Source organism: Heptranchias perlo, chromosome 31 (genome assembly GCF_035084215.1).
Source record: "Heptranchias perlo isolate sHepPer1 chromosome 31, sHepPer1.hap1, whole genome shotgun sequence".
In the NCBI taxonomy this organism is placed as follows: Eukaryota; Metazoa; Chordata; class Chondrichthyes; order Hexanchiformes; family Hexanchidae; genus Heptranchias; species Heptranchias perlo.
In genome coordinates, this window is record NC_090355.1 from 2,578,605 (window position 1) to 2,599,862 (window position 21,258).

The window sequence follows — 21,258 nt, forward strand, 5'->3', positions numbered from 1 at the left end:
ATTTAGACCAATGAATCCTCCGGAGTGAGCCGAAGGCTGGGATTGAGGGATTTGGATGACTGATTAAACTGAGTTTGAAGTTTGCCTGTTAATATAGGCCCTGAGGTAATTACTGCTCATAAATTACTCCCATGGGTCCAATTACAGTATAGGTATGGGGAACAGCATCTTTAGCAGTTCTTGTCACTGCTAGTTTATGGCAACCAGCCATAGCCAGGCCCCTGGATTTAAATGGTGCAGTAATTTAAATCGGTGAGAATGAATGTGTAACAGCAAGGGATGTGTGTGTCTCACACTAACAGAGAGGCAGTGACTGAGTTAAATGTACAGGCAGCTGCTGCTAGTTAGGCCATGGGCTAGCAATTTAATCCAAGTGGATAGCGAGGGCTTTTGAAATATTTTTTTTAAAAAGAGCTTTGCTGAAAGCAGTGGATGAGGGAATGAAAAGATTGGAGGGTTGTGTGTATAGAATGAAATGCAGTTCTGTGGAAATGTGTGTGTGAGATATGTGGAGGAACAGGTTCGTGAAGCACAGGTAACGTTAAAAGAGAGATAATATTACAGGGAGAGGCGTGGTTAAAAAATGCTGCACCTGTTGACTTCCAGAGGAATGAATTGGAAGGGGAGCATTGAATCTGTGACCTGGACCTACTCGTATCCAGGGCTCCCAGTCCATAGCCTCACCCACTGAATCAGTCAGTGAAAACTGAAGTGGTTAGTTGACAGTATCATTCTTAATGGAACATTCCTTATATCGGGAGCATAAACTGCAATAGTACTTGAAATAAAAATCTGCAGTACAAGATGAGGAAGGCCATTTGGCCTCTCTTCATCCATCCAGAACAACCCTACACTCCCTCCATTGCAGCATCAAATTGTTAAATAATTTTAGGTTGTTGCCTCCACTATTCTCTGGGAGTCCATTACATACGTTAACCACTCTGTGTAACGAACAATATCCTCATATCAGTTCTAAAATTACTTATTACTAGTTTGAACTCAAGTCCGTTTATCCTACTTTTTTTATTCGTTCATGGGACGTGGGCGTCGCTGGCAAGGCCAACATTTATTACCCATCCCTACTCCCACGGTGTAATCTAAAATAGGAGCCGATTAGCCTTTTCCATATCATTTTATATGCCTCTATACCTCTCCTCTAGCGTGTCTCAGAGCAAAAAGCCCAAATTTCTCCAGTATTTCCTCATAACTGACCCCTGACCCTGGGGACCAGCCTTGCGACTCCTTCCTTCATGATAGTCCCTGAATGTCTCCTTATGTCTCTGACCAGAACTGGATGCAGTACTCAAGATGGGTCTGACCAGAGCTCAGTACTGTTTGATCACTACCTCCTCTGACTGGTATTCCACCGATTTGGCTGCACAGTCCAACATTCTGTTGCCTTTGTTGATTGAGGCTTTGCATTAGTTGGACATGTTGGGTGTTGTGTCTAAGATTCCGAGATCTCTTTCAACTTCAGGCTCAGCTATTTTAACATCATTTGTGGAATTTGCCTCTCTTAGTTTGTTATCTGCAAGTTTGACCACTGCATTGAAATTCTGAATCCAAGTCATGAATATAAATGAGAAACTATAGTAGTCGCAACCCTAGTCCCTGGGACACCCGACTCAACACATCCCCCTGCCCAGCCGAAGGTGACTCCTCTAATCAGTAGCCATTGTTTTCTACCCCACAGCCAAGTTTTTTTCACTCATTCCCAAATTTGAACTTGAATTCCACAGCTATGAGCTTAACTAGTTAAACTTTAGTCTGAAAGAAAGAACTTGCATTTATAAGAACATAAGAAATAGGAGCAGGAGTAGGAGTAGGCTAGATGGCCCCTCGAGCCTGCTCCTCCATTCACTCAGATCATGGCTGATCTTTTGACCTCAACTCCACTTTCCTGCCCGATCCCCATATCCCTTGATTCCCTGAGTGTCTAAAATCTATCGATCTCAGCCTTGAATATATTCAACGACTGAGCATCCACAGCCCCCTGGGGTAGAGAATTCCAAAGTTTCACAACCTTCTGAGTGAAGAAATTCCTCCTCATCTCAGCCTTGAGTGGCCGACCCCTTATCCTGAGACTATGACCCCTAGTTCTAGACTCTTCAGCCAGCGGAAACAACCTCTCAGCATTGACTCTGTCGAGCCCCTTCAGAATCTGGTATGTTTCAATGAGATCACCTCGCATTCTTCTAAACTCCAGAGAGTATAGGCCCATTCTACTCAATCTCTCATCACAGGACTATCCTGAAGTGTCAGCCGAGATTATGTGCTCAAGCCCTGGAGTGGGGCATGGACCCTCGACTTTCTGACTCAGAGGGAAGAGTGTTACCACTGAACCACAGTGTTTGGAGAGGGGATGAATGCTGAATCTTGTGGATCAAGCACTGATTGTGGGTGCAAGGTGACAAGTTCATGAAATGCTCAGAAGCACAAGTTCCAGGAGTTAATCTATAGGCGTTCTCTAAAGCACAAAGATCACTTTATGGGTGAAATAGCGGGTTAGAGAGCCCTGTGTCAGGGTCATGTGTCGGGTTAGAGAGCCCTGTGTCGGGGTGGTGTATCGGGTTAGAGAGACCTGTGTCAGGGTCATGTGTCGGGTTAGAGAGCCCTGTGTCGGGATGATGTATCGGGTTAGAGAGCCCTGTGTCGGGGTGGTGTATCGGGTTAGAGAGCCCTGTGTCGGGGTGGTGTATCGGGTTAGAGAGCCCTGTGTCGGGGTGGTGTATCGGGTTAGAGAGCCCTGTGTCGGGGTGATGTATCGGGTTAGAGAGCCCTGTGTCGGGGTGATGTATCGGGTTAGAGAGCCCTGTGTCGGGGTGGTGTATCGGGTTAGAGAGACCTGTGTCGGGGTGGTGTATCGGGTTAGAGAGCCCTGTGTCGGGGTGATGTATCGGGTCAGAGAGCCCTATGTCGGGGTGGTGTATCGGGTTAGAGAGCCCTATGTCGGGGTGGTGTATCGGGTTAGAGAGCCCTGTGTCGGGGTGATGTATCGGGTTAGAGAGCCCTGTGTCGGGGTGATGTATCGGGTTAGAGAGCCCTGTGTCGGGGTGATGTATCGGGTCAGAGAGCCCTGTGTTGGGGTGGTGTATCGGGTTAGAGTGCCCTGTGTCGGGGTGGTGTATCGGGTTAGAGAGCCCTGTGTCAGGGTGGTGTATCGTGTTAGAGAGCCCTGTGTCGGGGTGGTGTATCGGGTTAGAGTGCCCTGTGTCGGGGTGGTGTATCGGGTTAGAGAGCCCTGTGTCGGGGTGGTGTATCGGGTTAGAGAGCCCTGTGTCGGGGTGGTGTATCGGGTTAGAGAGCCCTATGTCGGGATGGTGTATCGGGTTAGAGAGCCCTGTGTCGGGGTGGTGTATCGGGTTAGAGAGCCCTGTGTCGGGGTGGTGTATCGGGTTAGAGAGCCCTGTGTCGGGGTGGTGTATCGGGTTAGAGAGCCCTGTGTCGGGGTGGTGTATCGGGTTAGAGAGCCCTGTGTCGGGGTGATGTGTCGGGTTAGAGAGCCCTGTGTCGGGGTGATATGTCGGGTTAGAGAGCCCTGTGTCGGGGTGTTGTATCGTGTTAGAGAGCCCTGTGTCGGGGTGATGTATCGGGTTAGAGAGCCCTGTGTCGGGGTGGTGTATCGGGTTAGAGAGCCCTGTGTCGGGGTGATATGTCGGGTTAGAGAGCCCTGTGTCGGGGTGTTGTATCGTGTTAGAGAGCCCTGTGTCGGGGTGATGTATCGTGTTAGAGAGCCCTGTGTCGGGGTGGTGTATCGGGTTAGAGAGCCCTGTGTCGGGGTGGTGTATCGGGTTAGAGAGCCCTGTGTCGGGGTGATGCATCAGGTTAGAGAGCCCTGTGTCGGGGTGGTGTATTGGGTTAGAGAACCCTGTGTCGGGGTGGTGTATCGGGTTAGAGAGCCCTGTGTCGGGGTGGTGTATCGGGTTAGAGAGCCCTGTGTCGGGGTGATGTATCGTGTTAGAGAGCCCTGTGTCGGGGTGGTGTATCGGGTTAGAGAGCCCTGTGTCGGGGTGGTGTATCGGGTTAGAGAGCCCTGTGTCGGGGTGGTGTATCGGGTTAGAGAGCCCTGTGTCGGGCTGGTGTATCGGGTTAGAAAGCCTTGTGTCAGGGTGGTGTATCCGGTTAGAGAGCCCTGTGTCGGGGTGATGTATCGGGTTAGAGAGCCCTGTGTCGGGGTGGTGTATCGGGTCAGAGAGCCCTGTGTCGGGCTGGTGTATCGGGTTAGAAAGCCTTGTGTCAGGGTGGTGTATCCGGTTAGAGAGCCCTGTGTCGGGGTGGTGTATCGGGTTAGAGAGCCCTGTGTCGGGGTGGTGTATCGGGTCAGAGAGCCCTGTGTCGGGGTGGTGTATCGGGTTAGAGAGCCCTGTGTCGGGGTGTTGTATCGTGTTAGAGAGCCCTGTGTCGGGGTGATGTATCGGGTTAGAGAGCCCTGTGTCGGGGTGGTGTATCGTGTTAGAGAGCCCTGTGTCGGGGTGTTGTATCGTGTTAGAGAGCCCTGTGTCGGGGTGGTGTATCGGGTTAGAGAGCCCTGTGTCGGGATGATGTATCGGGTCAGAGAGCCCTGTGTTGGGGTGGTGTATCGGGTTAGAGAGCCCTGTGTCGGGGTGGTGTATCGGGTTAGAGAGCCCTGTGTCGGGGTGGTGTATCGGGTTAGAGAGCCCTGTGTCGGGGTGTTGTATCGTGTTAGAGAGCCCTGTGTCGGGGTGATGTATCGGGTTAGAGAGCCCTGTGTCGGGGTGGTGTATCGTGTTAGAGAGCCCTGTGTCGGGGTGTTGTATCGTGTTAGAGAGCCCTGTGTCGGGGTGGTGTATCGGGTTAGAGAGCCCTGTGTCGGGATGATGTATCGGGTCAGAGAGCCCTGTGTCGGGGTGGTGTATCGGGTTAGAGAGCCCTGTGTCGGGGTGGTGTATCGGGTTAGAGAGCCCTGTGTCGGGGTGGTGTATCGGGTTAGAGAGCCCTGTGTCGGGGTGGTGTATCGGGTTAGAGAGCCCTGTGTCGGGATGATGTATCGGGTTAGAGAGCCCTGTGTCGGGGTGGTGTATCGGGTTAGAGAGCCCTGTGTCGGGGTGGTGTATCGGGTTAGAGAGCCCTGTGTCGGGGTGGTGTATCGGGTTAGAGTGCCCTGTGTCTGGGTGATGTCTCAGGTTGCAGTCACCATGTTTCCATGTGAAGGCAGAGGGTAAACCTACATCATTTGGTGCCAGCAAACCTGGGTTTCAGTAATTGTGATGGGCTCCTGTTCTTTCTTTCTTTATTCTAACAGTTTGGGGTTTTGGGGGCACACTGAGTACAGGATTGCTCCTCCCAGGGGTGGGGTTAACATTCTGACCAGGTCACTGCTCAGCGAGTCCTGACACCGCGCTGCATGGAGTCATGTGAAACACTGAGCGTAAATTCAAAGTTGCTCTGGTTTTGATGTGACCTGCCTCCACAGCTCTCTTTCCCCTCTTTATCTTCCCTCCTCTGCTCCTTCCTTGAAGCACCAGTGTTTTCAGTCATCTTTTACATACCCTCGGGTCTGGTGTGGTTTGGTTTGTTTGTGAGGGATTGCTGATAGTTTTGAGATAGTTTTACATTATGTCACTTACTCGATAACCAGTGTGATGATCATTCAGTTTGAACAGTATTGCTTTGAGCAGCTGTGCTTGTGGGGTGCACTGTTCTTTAACAGTATGTGTCGAGCACAAACCTCACCATCCCACATTCTATCTCCAGCATTACACTCAGCACTTTGATCAGTTAGAATATTAAGTAATACTTGTGTGCGTAGCTAGCGTGTGTGTGGTCAGATTTGGGTTGTATTGTTTTATGTAACCAGGTTTCAGTGACTATCAGATTAAACATTTGTGTTTGAACATGGGCTGTAACCTTGGGAGCACTGCCAACTGGGCAGTCCGTCAAACAAGGCAGTTGGTGATCCGATTTATCTGACCAGAAAGTTCATCCGAAATTCAGACCATCAGTAGCTTGGGAATCCTTTCCCTCAGTGCTCCTGGCTCACCTCTCCCAACATTCCCCCAGTGCTCCTGGCTCACCTCTCCCAACATTCCCCCAGTGCTCCTGGCTCACCTCTCCCAACATTCCCTCAGTGCTCCTGGCTCACCTCTCCCAACATTCCCCCAGTGCTCCTGGCTCACCTCTCCCAACATTCCCTCAGTGCTCCTGGCTCACCTCTCCCAACATTCCCTCAATGCTCCTGGCTCACCTCTCCCAACATTCCCTCAGTGCTCCTGGCTCACCTCTCCCAACATTCCCCCAGTGCTCCTGGCTCACCTCTCCCAACATTCCCCCAGTGCTCCTGGCTCACCTCTCCCAACATTCCCCCAGTGCTCCTGGCTCACCTCTCCCAACATTCCCTCAGTGCTCCTGGCTCACCTCTCCCAACATTCCCCCAGTGCTCCTGGCTCACCTCTCCCAACATTCCCTCAATGCTCCTGGCTCACCTCTCCCAACATTCCCCCAGTGCTCCTGGCTCACCTCTCCCAACATTCCCCCAGTGCTCCTGGCTCACCTCTCCCAACATTCCCCCAGTGCTCCTGGCTCACCTCTCCCAACATTCCCCCAGTGCTCCTGGCTCACCTCTCCCAACATTCCCCCAGTGCTCCTGGCTCACCTCTCCCAACATTCCCCCAGTGCTCCTGGCTCACCTCTCCCAACATTCCCCCAGTGCTCCTGGCTCACCTCTCCCAACATTCCCCCAGTGCTCCTGGCTCACCTCTCCCAACATTCCCCCAGTGCTCCTGGCTCACCTCTCCCAACATTCCCCCAGTGCTCCTGGCTCACCTCTCCCAACATTCTCTCTAGGAATCCTTTCCCCCAGTGCTCCACACCCTCCCCACCTGTCACTCCCTCTTTAATCAAAGTCACCAATGACATCGCTTGTGATACTAATAACGATGCACTATTCCTCCTTGACCTCTGACACTGACCGCTCCCCTCTGGTCTCTCTCCATGGCACTCTGCTGATGTGGTTCCACTCCCAAAATCGTCAGTGCATCTCCAATGTTTACATCCCATCCTTGAAGTTGTGTCTGCTCTGGGCCCTTCCCCTGCCGCTCTGGGCCCCACCCCCTGTCTCCAACCCACCCCGGGTCCCTCCACCCTGTTTACCACCCCCACCCCCCGCCCAACCCCAACCTCCCCCCTCCAACTTGGAGACTATTGCTGCTGGTGATCCATTATATATTTTTCTTTCTTCCCCTACCACCTCCCCCGCCCCACCCCCCAAAAAGAATGTGGGAAGAAATTTTAGTTTAATTGCAATTGAAATGTATTTGGTGAAAAAAGTGGAAGGTGCAGAAGGTCAGATGCTGACCTCTCACCTCTGGGCCTGGGGTTCAAATCGAGCCCAGACTGCTGGGAACGGAGTCAGCTCTTTCTATTGCCCACATAAACATAGAAACATAGAAAATCTACGGCACAGAAGGAGGCTATTAGGCCCAACGTGTCCGTGCCGGTCGAAAAAGAGCTATCCAGCCTAATCCCACTTTCCAGCACTTGGTCCGTAGCTCTGTAGGTTGAGGCACTTCAGGTAGACTGGGTACGGTAGCACAGTGGTTATATTACTGGACGAATAATCCAGAGGCCTGGACTCATCATCCGGAGTCATGAGTTCAAATCAATTAATAAAATAAAATCTGGAATTAAAATACCAGTATCAGTAATGGTGGCCATGAAACTACCGGATTGTCATAAAAACCCATCTGGTTCACTAAAGTCCTTTTGGGAAGGAAACCTGCCGTCCTTACCCGGTCTGGCTTATATGTGACTCCAGACCCACAACAATGTGGTTGACTCTTAATAGCCCTCTGAAATGGCCAAGCAAGCCACTCAGTTGTAAAATCTCGCCAGAAAAAGTCACAATGAGAATAAAACCGGATGGACCACCCGGCATCGGACCACTAAGCACAGGATACGACAACGGCAAACCAAGCCCAGTCGACCCTGCAAAGTTCTCCTCACTAACATCTGGGGACTTGTGCCAAAATTGGGACAGCTGTCCCACAGACTAGTCAAGCAACAGCCTGACATAGCCATACTCACAGAATCATACCTTTCAGCCAACATCCCAGGCATATGGGATACTTGCCTTTATTAGCCGAGGCATAGAATATAAGAGCAAGGAGGTTATGATGGAGCTGTATAAAACACTGGTTAGGCCACAGCTGGAGTACTGTGTGCAGTTCTGGTCGCTGCACTACAGGAAGGATGTGATCGCTTTGGAGAGGGTGCAGAGGAGATTCACCAGGATGTTACCAGGGCTGGAGCGCTTCAGCTATGAAGAGAGACTGGGAAGATTGGGTTTGTTTTCCTTGGAGCAGAGGAGGCTGAGGGGGGACATGATTGAGGTGTACAAAATTATGAGGGGCATAGATAGGATGGATACTAAGGAGCTTTTTCCCTTCGTTGAGGGTTCTATAACAAGGGGGCATAGATTCAAGGTAAAAGGCGGGAGGTTTAGAGGGGATTTGAGAAAGAACTTTTTCACCCAGAGGGTGGTTGGAGTCTGGAACTCACTGCCTGAGAGGGTTGTGGAGGCAGGAACCCTCACAACATTCAAGAAGCATTTGGATGAGCACTTGAAATGCCATAGCATACAAGGCTACGGACCAAATGCTGGAATATGGGATTAGATTAGACTGGGCTTGATGGCCGGCGCGGACACGATGGGCCGAAGGGCCTCTATCCGTGCTGTATAACTCTATGACTCTATGACTCTATGACTCTTCCATCACCATCCCTGGGTATGTCCTGTCCTACCGGCAGGACAGACCCACCAGAGGTGGCGGTACAGTGGTATACAGTCAGGAAGGAGTGGTCCTGGGAGTCCGCAACATTGATTCAGGACCCCATGAAATCTCATGGCATCAGGTCAAACATGGGCAAAGAAACCTCCTGCTGATTACCACCTACCGCCCTCCCTCAGCTGATGAAGCAGTCCTCCTCCATGTTGAGCACCACTTGGAGGAAGCACTGAGGGTAGCAAGGGCACAGAATGTACTCTGGGTTGGGGACTTCAATGTCCATCACCAAGAGTGGCTCGGTAGCACCACTACTGACCGAGCTGGCCGAGTCCTGAAGGACCGAGCTGCCAGACTGGGCCTGCGGCAGGTGGTGAGCGAACCAACACGAGGGAAAAACTTACTTGACCTCGTCCTCACCAATCTACCTGTCGCAAATGCATCTGTCCATGACAGTATTGGTAGGAGTGACCACCACACAGTCCTCGTGGAGACGAAGTTCCGTCTTCGCACTGAGGACACCATCCAACGTGTTGTGTGGCACTACCACTGTGCTAAATGGGATAGATTCAGAACAGATCTAGCAGCTGAAAACTGGGCATCCATGAGGTGCTGTGGGCCATCAGCAGCAGCAGAATTGTATTCCAGCATAATCTATAATCTAATGGCCCGGCATATTCCTCACTCCACCATTACAAACAAACCAACGGATCAGATCAAAGCTCTGCAGTCCTGCCACATCCAGTCGTGAATGGTGGTGGACAATTAAACAACTAACGGGAGGAGGAGGATCTATAAACATCCCCATCCTCAATGATGGCGGAGTCCAGCACGTGAGTGCAAAAGATAAGGCTGAAGCGTTTGCAACCGTCTTCAGCCAGAAGTGCTGAGTGGATGATCCATCTCGGCCTCCTCCCGATATCCCCACCATCACAGAAGCCAGTCAATTCGATTCACTCCACGTGATATCAAGAAACGGCTGAGTGCACTGGATACAGCCAAGGCTATGGGCCCCAACAACATCCCGGCTGTAGTGCTGAAGATTTGTGCTCCAGAACTAGCTGAGCCTCTAGCCAAGCTGTTCCAGTACAGCTACAACACTGGCATCTACCCGATAATGTGGAAAATTGCCCAGGTATGTCCTGTCCACAAAAAGCAGGACAAATCCAATCCGGCCAATTACCGCCCCATCAGTCTACTCTCAATCATCAGCAAAGTGATGGAAGGTGTCGTCGACAGTGCTATCAAGTGGCACTTACCAATAACCTGCTCACCGATGCTCAGTTTGGGTTCCGCCAGGACCACTCGGCTCCAGACCTCATTACAGCCTTGGTCCAAACATGGACAAAAGAGCTGAATTCCAGAGGTGAGGTGAGAGTGACTGCCCTTGACATCAAGGCAGCATTTGACCGAGTGTGGCACCAAGGAGCCCCAGTAAAATTGAAGTCAATGGGAATCAGGGGGAAAACTCTCCAGTGGCTGGAGTCATACCTAGCACAAAGGAAGATGGTAGTGGTTGTTGGAGGCCAATCATCTCAGCCCCAGTGCATTGTTGCAAGAGTTCCTCAGGGCAGTGTCCTAGGCCCAACCATCTTCAGCTGCTTCATCAATGAACTTCCCTCCATCATAAGGTCATAAAAGGGGATGTTCGCTGATGATTGCACAGTGTTCAGTTCCATTCGCAACCCCTCACATAATGAAGCAGTCTGAGCCCGCATGCAGCAAGACCTGGACAACATCCAGGCTTGGGCTGATAAGTGGCAAGTAACATTCGTGCCAGACAAGTGGCAGGCAATGACCATCTCCAACAAGAGAGAGTCTAACCACCTCCCCTTGACATTCAACAGCATTACCATCGCTGAATCCCCCACCATCAACATCCTGGGGGTCACCATTGATCAGAAACTTAATTGGACCAGCCATATAAATACTGTGGCTACAAGAGCAGGTCAGAGGCTGGGTATTCTGCGGTGAGTGACTCACCTCCTGACTCTCCAAAGCCTTTTCACCATCTACAAGGCACGAGTCAGGAGTTTGATGGAATACTCTCCACTTGCCTGGATGAGTGCATCTCCAACAACACTCAAGAAGCTCGACACCATCCAGGACAAAGCAGCCCGCTTGATTGGCACCCCATCCACCACCCTAAACATTCACTCCCTTCACCACCGGCGCACTGTGTCTGCAGTGTGTACCATCCACAGGATGCACTGCAGCAACTCGCCAAGGTTTCTTTGACAGCACCTCCCAAACCCACGACCTCTACCACCTAGAAGGACAAGAGCAGCAGGTACATGGGAACAAAACCACCTGCACGTTCCCCTCCAAGTCACACACCATCCCGACTTGGAAATATATCGCCGTTCCTTCATCGTCGCTGGGTCAAAATCCTGGAACTCCCTTCCTAACAGCACTGTGGGAGAACCTTCACCACACGGACTGCAGCGGTTCAAGAAGGCGGCTCACCACCACCTTCTCAAGGGCAATTAGGGATGGGCAATAAATGCCGGCCTCGCCAGCGACGCCCACATCCCATGAACGAATAAAAAAAAAAGTTTATCCTGTCCCTCAGAATTGATTCCATTAATTTGCCCACCACCGAGGTTAGACTGACTGGCCTGTAATTACTTGGTCTATCCTTTTCTCCCTTTTTAAATAACGATACAACATTAGCAGTCCTCCAATCCTCCGGCACCACATCTGTAGCCAGTGAGGATTAGAAAATGATGGTCAGAGCCTCCGCTATTTCCTCCCTTGCTTCTCATAACAGCCTGGGATACATTTCATCCGGGCCTGGCGATTATCTCCTTTCAAAGATGCTAATCCCCTTAATACTTCCTCTCTCACTATGTTTATCCCATCCAATATTTCACACTCCTCCTCCTTAACTACAATCTCTGCATCATCCCTCTCTTTTGTGAAATCAGACGCAAAGTATTCATTGAGACCCACACCCACATCTTCCGCCTCCACACATAGGTTACCTTTTTGGTCTCTAATAGGCCCTACTCTTTCCTTAGTTATCCTCTTGCTCTTTATGTATTTATAAAACATTTTTTGGTTTTCCTTAATTTTACTTGCCCATATTTTTTCATGCCCTCGCTTTGCTTTCCTAATTTCCTTTTTAATTTCACCCCTGCACTTTCTATACTCCTCTCGGCTTTCTGCAGTATTGAGCTCTCGGTGTCTGACATAAGCTTCCCTTTTTTGCCTTATCTTACTCTGTGTCATCCAGGGGACTCTAGATTTGACAGTCCCATCTTTTTCTTTGTGGGAATGTGTTTACTCTGAACCCCTTGAATCTCCCCCTTGAATGCCTCCCACTGCTCTGACACTGATTTACCTTCGAGTAGCTGTTTCCAGTCCACTTTTGCTAAATCATATCTCAGCTTAATAAAATTGTCCTTTCCCCAATTTAGAACTTTTACTCCTGTTCTATCTTTGTCCTTTTCCATAACTATGCTAAATCTAACTGAATTATGATCACTACCAGCAAAATGCTCTCCCACTGATACTCCTTCCACCTGCCCAGCTTCACTCCCTAAAACTAAGTCCAGAACTGCCCCCTCCCTTGTTAGGCTTGCTACGAACTGGCTAAAAAAGTTCTCCTGAATGTAATTTAAAATTCTGTGCCCTCTATACCTTTTACACTAATTGTATCCCAGTTAATATGAGGGTAGTTGAAATCCCCTATTACTGCCCTGTTGTTTTTGCACTTCTCAGAAATTTGCCTACATATTTGCTCTTCTATCTCCCTCTGACTGTTTGGGGGTCTATAGTGCACTCCCAATAGTGTGACTGACCCCTTTTTTGTTCCTTAGCTCAACCCATATGGCCTCATTTGATGATCCTTCCAACATATCATCCCTCCTCACAGCTGGAATTGTTTCTTTAACCACCCCCCCCTTTTTCATCCCCCTCTCCATCTCATCTGAAAACCCTGTAACCAGGAACGTTGAGCTGCCATTCCTGCCCCAGTTTAAGCCATGTTTCTGTAATAGCTAAAATATTGTACTGCCACATGTCTATCTGTGTCCTCAGCTCATCTGCCTTATTCACTATACTCCTTGCATTGAGGTATATGCCATTAAACACTGCCAAACTCCTTTGTTGTCTTTGTTGTTTCCTCTGCCTTCCAAATTCACTTACTAATTTTCTCACTTCCATTTCCAGCTCTGCTTCTCTCCCTTCTGAATCTACGTTCAGGTTCCCATCCCCGTACCAAGCTAATTTAAACCCTCCCCAACAGCACTAGCAAACCTCCCGGCGAGGAGATTGGTCCCGGACCTGTTGAGGTGCAACCCGTCCGGCTTGTACAGGTCCCACCTCCCTCAGAACCGGTCCCAATGCCCCAGGAATCTAAAGCCCTCCCTCCTGCACCATCTCTCCAGCCATGCATTCATCTGCTCTATCCTCCTATTTCTAAACTCACTAGCATGTGGCACCGGGAGTAATCCAGAGATTACAACCTTTTGAGGTCCTGCTTATTCATTTTTCTTAGCTCCTTAAAATCTGCCTGGAGGGCCTCATCCCTCTTTCTACCTATGTCATTGGTACCGATATGGACCTCGACCTCTGGCTGTTCACCCTTCCCCCCCCACTCCCCCCACCCCCACCCCAGAATGTTCTGCAGCCGCTCAGTGACATCCTTGACCCTGGCCAGGGATGCAACATATCATCCTGGAATCACATCTGTGGCCACAGAAATGCCTGTCTGTTCTACCAGCTATTGAATCCCCTATCACTATTGCTCTCCTGACCTTTCTGCTCCTCCCACCCTGTACAGCTGAGCTAGCCACGGTGCTGTGGACCTGGCTCTGGCTGCACTCCCCAGAGGAATCCTCAGGGGACTCCTACACTACCTGCCTGGTCCTTCTTGTCTGTCTGGTGGTCCCAGTCCCTCTCTGCCTGCTCTCCCTTAATCTGCGGGGTCACCACCTCCTGAAACGTGCTGCCCACGTAGCTCTCGGCCTCGCGGATGCACTGCAGTGACTCCAGCTGCTGCTCAAGGCCCGAAACCCGGAGCTCGAGCTCCACCAGCTGACGACACTTCCTGCACCTGTGGTCGTCCGGGACACGGGAAGGGTCCTGGAGTTCCCACATGGCCCAGGATGTGCATTCAATGGGACTGAGGTGCCCTACCGTGCCTCAATTTATTAGATTATTAAAAAAATATTGACCAGAAAAAGAAACACTCGCCAGATACTCACCAATCAGCTCCTTCCCTTGTGCTGACATCACTTTAGGTGTTTTTTCACCTCTCTCTCCCTCCCTCTCTCTCTCTCTCCCTCTCATCTCTCTCTCTCTCGCTTTCACCTCTCCCTCCCTCCCCGCCCTCTCTCTTGCTTTCATCTCTCCCTCCCATCTCTCTCTCTCTCCCTTTTATTGCTGATTCTGCACTCCCCTCTCTCTCTCCCTTTTATTGCTGATTCTGCACTCCCCTCTCTCTCTTCCTTTTATCGCTGATCCCACTCTTTCGCTCGCACTCTCTCACTCCCTTTTATCGCTCATCCCCGCTCTTCCCTCTCTCTCTCTCTCTCTCTTCCTTTTATTGCTGATCCCACACACCCCTCTCTCTCTCTCTTCCTTTTATTGCTGATCCCATAAAATGATGTGGAGATGCCAGTGATGGGCTGGGGTTGACAATTGTAAACAATTTTACAACACCAAGTTATAGTCCAACAATTTTATTTGAAATTCACAAGCTTTCGGAGGCTTCCTCCTTCCTCAGGTGCATGCACAACATTCACCTGAGGAAGGAGGAAGCCTCCGAAAGCTTGTGAAACCCATAAAATGAGGTTGAGCATCTCGTCCCAATGGATACAAGTCCACAACACAAATTGAGACTCCAGGATACCTTGAACTGGTATCAGCCTTGGCTCAGTGGTATCTCCCTCAACTCTGAGAGAAGGCCATGGATTCAAGTCCCACTCCACAGACTTGAGCACAAAATCCAGGCTAACACTCCCAGAGTAGTACTGAGGGAGTGCTGCACTGTCGGAGGTGCCGTCTTTTAGATGAGATGTTAAACCGATGCCTCGTCTATCCTCTCAGGTGGATGTAAAAGACCCCACGGCACTATTTCGATGATGAGCAGGGGAGTTCTCCCCGGTGTCCTGACCAATATTTATCCCTCAACCAATGTCACATTAAATAGATTATCTGGTTATTTATCTAATTGCTGTTTATGGGATCTTGCTGTGCGCAAATTGGCTGCCGCGTTTCCTGCATTACAACAGTAACTATGCTTCCAAATGTACTTCATTGGGACGTCCTGAGGTTGTAAAAGACGCTATATAAATGCAAATTTGTTCTTTCTTGATCTGGTGCTGGGAGTAGTGAAATTGACTGGTGTGGCAAGAAACATGAGAAAGCAGTGAGATTAGAGATAGTCGCAGTGTGAAGGGCCATTCCTGAGGGAGGTGACTGACCAGGAGTAACCTTCGAATAAAGCAAAAGTTAACCTCCCTCTAAGTCCTGAAGGTAAACAAGGACGGTGAGCAAATGGCAATCTAACCATTCAATCTAACCATTCAATCTAACCATTCAATCTAACCATTCAATCTACACTCAAAAACAAAATACTGTGGATGATAGGAATCTGAAATAAAAACAAAAAATGCTGGAAATACTCAGTAGGTCAGGCAGCATCCATGGAGAAAGAATCAGTTAATGTTTCACGTTGATGATCTGTTATCAGAACTGGAAGAAGTTTGAGATTTAACAGTTTATAAACCAGTACAGAGCCAGGGAGGGGGAGGGGAGGAAAGAACAAAACAAGAGGGAGGGTCTGTGATAGAGTGGAGGAGAGGAGTGATGAAATGACAACAGGGATGATAGCCAAGAAAATGGGAGCAGTGGTTCTGGTCTGAAGTTATTGAATTCAGTGTTGAGTCTGAAGGTTGTAAAGGGCCCAATCGAAAGATGAGGTGCTGTCCCTCGAGCTTCCGTTGAGCTCCATTGGAACAGTGTGAGAGGCCGAGGACAGAGAGGTTGGAGTGGGAGTGGGAGGGGGAATTAAAATGGCGAGTGACCGGCAGGTCAGGGTCATGCTTGCGGACAGAGCGGAGGAGAGTTCAGCAAAGCGATCACCCAATCTGCGTTTGGTCTCCCCGTTGTAGAGGAGACCGCATCGTGTGCAGAGAATACAATGTACTAAATTGAAAGAAGTACAAGTAAACTGCTGTTTCACCTGGAAGGAGTGTTCGGAGCCTTGAACGGTGGGAAGGGAGGAGGTGAAAGGGCAGGTGTTGCATCTCCTACACTCACACAGGAAGGTGTCGAGGGAAGGGGAGCGGGTGTTGGGGGTGATGGGAGAATGGACCAGGGTGTTGGGGAGGGAGCGGTCCCTTCAGAATGTTGAAAGGGGAGGGGAGGGGAAGATGTGTTTGGTGGTGGGATCACGCTGGAGGTGGCGGAAATGGCTGAGGATGATCCGTTTAATGTGGAGGCTGGTGGGGTGGAAGGTGAGGACAAGGGGGACCCATCATGGTTCTGGGAGAGAGGGGAAGGGCTTCCTTCCATCCCACTTCCTGTAAGGACTCTATTCCATTCTCCCAGTTTGTCCGTCTCCATCGCATCTGTTCTGACGATCCCACCTTCTGCACCAGTGCTTCTGATATGCCTTCCTTCTTCCTCAACTGAGGATTCCCCCTTCACTCTGGTCCGCCCCATTTCCAGCACTTCTGCCTAAATCCCTTCCCCTCTCTCCCAGACCCACGATAAGGTCCCCCTTGTCCTCAACTTCCACCCCACCAGCCTTCACTTTCAGAGGATCATCCTCAGCCATTTCCGCCACCTCCAGCGTGATCCCACCACCAAACACATCTTCCCCTCCCCTCCCCTTTCAACATTCTGAAGGGACCGCTCCCTCCCCAACACCCTGGTCCACTCTCCCATCACCCCCAACACCCGCTCCCCTTCCCTCGACACCTCCCGTGTGAGTGTAGGAGATGCAACACCTGCCCCTTCACCTCCTCCCTTCCCACCGTCCAGGGCCCCAAACAATCCTTCCAGGTAAAACAACGATTTACTTGTACTTCTTCCAACTGGTCTGAGATGGAGGTGGGGATGGTGATGGTCTCGGGCCTGTTTACGTGTCTATTCAATGCAGCACGTTTTCATATCAAGTGTTCTTTGGTGATGCTGCTTTTACACTGGGTGCGGTGATACCCCCTACACCGGGTGGATTGAGGGTACGGTGATGCCCCCCTACACCGGGTGGATTGAGGGTGCGGTGATACCCCCCTACACCGGGTGGATTGAGGGTGCGGTGATGCCCCCCTACACCGGGTGGATTGAGGGTGCGATGATACCCCCCTACACCGGGTGGATTGAGGGTGCGGTGATCCCCCTACACCGGGTGGATTGAGGGTGCGGTGATGCCCCCCTACACCGGGTGGATTGAGGGTACAGTGACCCCCTACACCGGGTGGATTGAGGGTACAGTGACCCCCTACACCGGGTGGATTGAGGGTGCGGTGATACCCCCCTACACCGGGTGGATTGAGGGTGCGATGATACCCCCTACACCGGGTGGATTGAGGGTACGGTGATACCCCCCTACACCGGGTGGATTGAGGGTGCGATGATACCCCCTACACCGGGTGGATTGAGGGTGCGGTGATGCCCCCCTACACCGGGTGGATTGAGGGTGCGGTGATTCCCCTATACCGGGTGGATTGAGGGTGCGGTGATGCCCCTCTACACCGGGTGGATTGAGGGTGCGGTGATCCCCCTACACCGGGTGGATTGAGGGTGCGGTGATGCCCCCCTACACCGGGTGGATTGAGGGTGCGGTGATTCCCCTATACCGGGTGGATTGAGGGTACGGTGATGCCCCCCTACACCGGGTGGATTGAGGGTGCGGTGATGCCCCTACACCGGGTGGATTGAGGGTGCGGTGATGCCCCCCTACACCGGGTGGATTGAGGGTGCGGTGATACCCCTCTACACCGGGTGGATTGAGGGTGCGGTGATGCCCCCCTACACCGGGTGGATTGAGGGTACGGTGATTCCCCAACACTGGGTGGATTGAGGGTACGGTGATTCCCCTACACTGGGTGGATTGAGGGTGCGGTGATTCCCCTACACCGGGTGGATTGAGGGTGCGTTGATGCCCCCCTACACCGGGTGGATTGAGGGTGCGGTGATGCCCCCCTACACCGGGTGGATTGAGGGTGCGGTGATGCCCCCCTACACCGGGTGGATTGAGGGTACGGTGATGCCCCCCTACACTGGGTGGATTGAGGGTACGGTGATGCCCCCCTACACTGGGTGGATTGAGGGTGCGGTGATGCCCCCCTACACTGGGTGGATTGAGGGTACGGTGATGCCCCCCTACACTGGGTGGATTGAGGGTACGGTGATGCCCCCCTACACTGGGTGGATTGAGGGTACGGTGATGCCCCCTACACTGGGTGGATTGAGGGTACGGTGATGCCCCCCTACACTGGGTGGATTGAGGGTACGGTGATGCCCCCCTACACCGGGTGGATTGAGGGTACGGTGATACCCCCCTACACCGGGTGGATTGAGGGTACGGTGATGCCCCTCTACACCGGGTGGATTGAGGGTACGGTGATGCCCCTCTACACCGGGTGGATTGAGGGTACGGTGATACCCCCCTACACCGGGTGGATTGAGGGTACGGTGATGCCCCCCTACACCGGGTGGATTGAGGGTACGGTGATACCCCCCTACACCGGGTGGATTGAGGGTACGGTGATCCCCCTACACCGGGTGGATTGAGGGTGCGGTGATGCCCCCCTACACCAGGTGGATTGAGGGTGCGGTGATACCCCCCTACACCGGGTGGATTGAGGGTACGGTGATGCCCCCCTACACCGGGTGGATTGAGGGTGCGGTGATGCCCCCCTACACCGGGTGGCTGAGGACAGTTTTGCCAATATTTTCAGCCTCCCATTCGGTGGTTCTGTTCCTTCTCTGCTGCCTGGAGGTGATCTGTCGTGTGTGAGTTCACCGTCCCTGGACTGGTGGATTCTCTGTTAAGTTTCTCTCTGGTTTGCACTGCTGCTGACTGGCTGTGTTCAGAGTTTGTGCTAACGACGCTCTGTCCTTTTGCAGGTGAGCAGGTGGCAGTGTATCGTGGCCAGGATGGGCAAGCTTACGTGGTTGATGCCTATTGCCCTCACCTGGGTGCTAACCTGGCAGTGGGGGGCCGGGTGATGGGGAACTGTATCGAATGCCCGTTCCATGGCTGGCAGTTCCGTGGTGAAGACGGCAAATGCACGAAGATTCCGTACGCAGAGAAAGGTACGGGCGGCAGAGATTCTCACCCGGCTGGTCCTGTTCAGGGTGCAGGGGGCGTCATGAGGAGTGGGGAGTGAGTGGCATGTAAAGGCTCTGTGTGTAACTCAGGGTGGGGAAAGGACTGGGGAAAGTCGGTGGAATGGGGCTGTGGGGGCGGAAGTGACATCTCAGAGCATGAAACATAATTGAGGGGAAAGGCAGGGAGCAGAGATGGGACGTGTGAACGGGGCTATATATGACTTGAGAGGGGAAGAAAGTTGAGGGAGGCCTGAATGGGATGGGGATGAAGTGTGGGGGAGGGTCTGTATGTAATGGGGCTGGGGGAGGGTCTGTATGTAATGGGGCTGGGGGAGGGTCTGTATTTGTGGGGCTGGGGGAGGGTCTGTATTAGTGGGGCTGGGGGAGGGTCTGTATGTAATGGGGCTGGGGGAGGGTCTGTATGTAATGGGGTTGGGGGAGGGTCTGTATGTAATGGGGCTGGGGGAGGGTCTGTATTTGTGGGGCTGGGGGAGGGTCTGTATTAATGGGGCTGGGGGAGGGTCTGTATTTGTGGGGCTGGGGGTGGGTCTGTATTAGTGGGGCTGGGGGAGGGTCTGTATTAGTGGGGCTGGGGGAGGGTCTGTATTAGTGGGGCTGGGGGAGGGTCTGTATTTGTGGGGCTGGGGGAGGGTCTGTATTAGTGGGGCTGGGGGAGGGTCTGTATGTAATGGGGGAGGGTCTGTATGTAATGGGGCTGGGGGAGGGTCTGTATGTAATGGGGGAGGGTCTGTATGTAATGGGGCTGGGGGAGGGTCTGTATTTGTGGGGCTGGGGGAGGGTCTGTATGTAGTGGGGCTGGGGGAGGGTCTGTATGTAGTGGGGCTGGGGGAGGGTCTGTATTAGTGGGGCTGGGGGAGGGTCTGTATGTAGTGGGGCTGGGGGAGGGTCTGTATTTGTGGGGCTGGGGGAGGGTCTGTATGTAATGGGGCTGGGGGAGCGTCTGTATGTAATGGGGCTGGGGGAGGGTCTGTATTTGTGGGGCTGGGGGAGGGTCTGTATTAATGGGGCTGGGGGAGGGTCTGTATTTGTGGGGCTGGGGGAGGGTCTGTATTAGTGGGGCTGGGGGAGGGTCTGTATTTGTGGGGCTGGGGGAGGGTCTGTATTAGTGGGGCTGGGGGAGGGTCTGTATGTAATGGGGGAGGGTCTGTATGTAATGGGGCTGGGGGAGGGTCTGTATGTAATGGGGGAGGGTCTGTATGTAATGGGGCTGGGGGAGGGTCTGTATTTGTGGGGCTGGGGGAGGGTCTGTATGTAGTGGGGCTGGGGGAGGGTCTGTATGTAGTGGGGCTGGGGGAGGGTCTGTATTAGTGGGGCTGGGGGAGGGTCTGTATGTAGTGGGGCTGGGGGAGGGTCTGTATTTGTGGGGCTGGGGGAGGGTCTGTATGTAGTGGGGCTGGGGGAGGGTCTGTATGTAGTGGGGCTGGGGGAGGGTCTGTATTTGTGGGGCTGGGGGAGGGTCTGTATTAGTGGGGCTGGGGGGCGTCTAGTGTTTGGGGGCACGATGTCGATGGTGGGGTTGGGCTGATCTGGTTGTCCCCTCTTTTCTCTCCTCCAGTGCCGGACTTCGTTAAGACTAAAACCTGGCTTTCATGTGAGCTGAACGGAGAGGTCTTTGTGTGGTATCACTGTGATGGCATTGATCCGAGCTGGAGCATTCCGGAACAGGAAGAGATCCACTCCGGAGCGTGGGTGTACCGAGGGATGACAGAGCATTACATCAACTGTCACATCCAGGTAGGATCAGGGGCCGTTTGCAGAACTGGCAAAAGCACCTGGCAGAGTGGAAGTGTGTGGACACCCGAGTAATGTGGGAGAGGAGAAAGAGATTGGAGTTTATTGAACCTCGAGCTATTTTCATATGGCACTAATACCACGGGCTACACAGACCTGAGATTCAGCAGCACGGACATGCACAATGGCCATTGTTTCTGGAAGGATCTTTTGCTTATAGTTACCTAACAATACTGAACTTGATTCAAACACCACTGGGAACAAGAAAGTTTTGAGGAACAGCAGGAGGCGGTTTTGGTCCATCAAGCCCGTCCCTTTTCGATGTTAACCTCAGTATCTCGCAGTACGCCTCAATCCCTTCTCTCTACAACAGCATGGTTAATTTCACTACTCTTGTACTCTCTGCTTCAGTTTCTTAGAGCTACAGAAGTTTACAGCATGGAAGGAGGGCATTTGGCCCATCATGTCTGTGCTG

General features: G+C 52.1%; 1 protein-coding gene across 1 annotated transcript in view; it reads left to right on the forward strand.

Moving 5' to 3' along the window:
* The window catches only part of zgc:92275 (cholesterol 7-desaturase nvd), a 69,750-nt gene that overhangs the window by 30,493 nt on the left and 17,999 nt on the right, over positions 1-21,258 (forward strand). The window contains exons 2-3 of the mRNA XM_067969457.1: positions 18,828-19,016; positions 20,608-20,786. Coding sequence (XP_067825558.1) covers positions 18,828-19,016; positions 20,608-20,786 — 368 coding nt within the window. The remainder of the gene's footprint in view (positions 1-18,827; positions 19,017-20,607; positions 20,787-21,258) is intronic.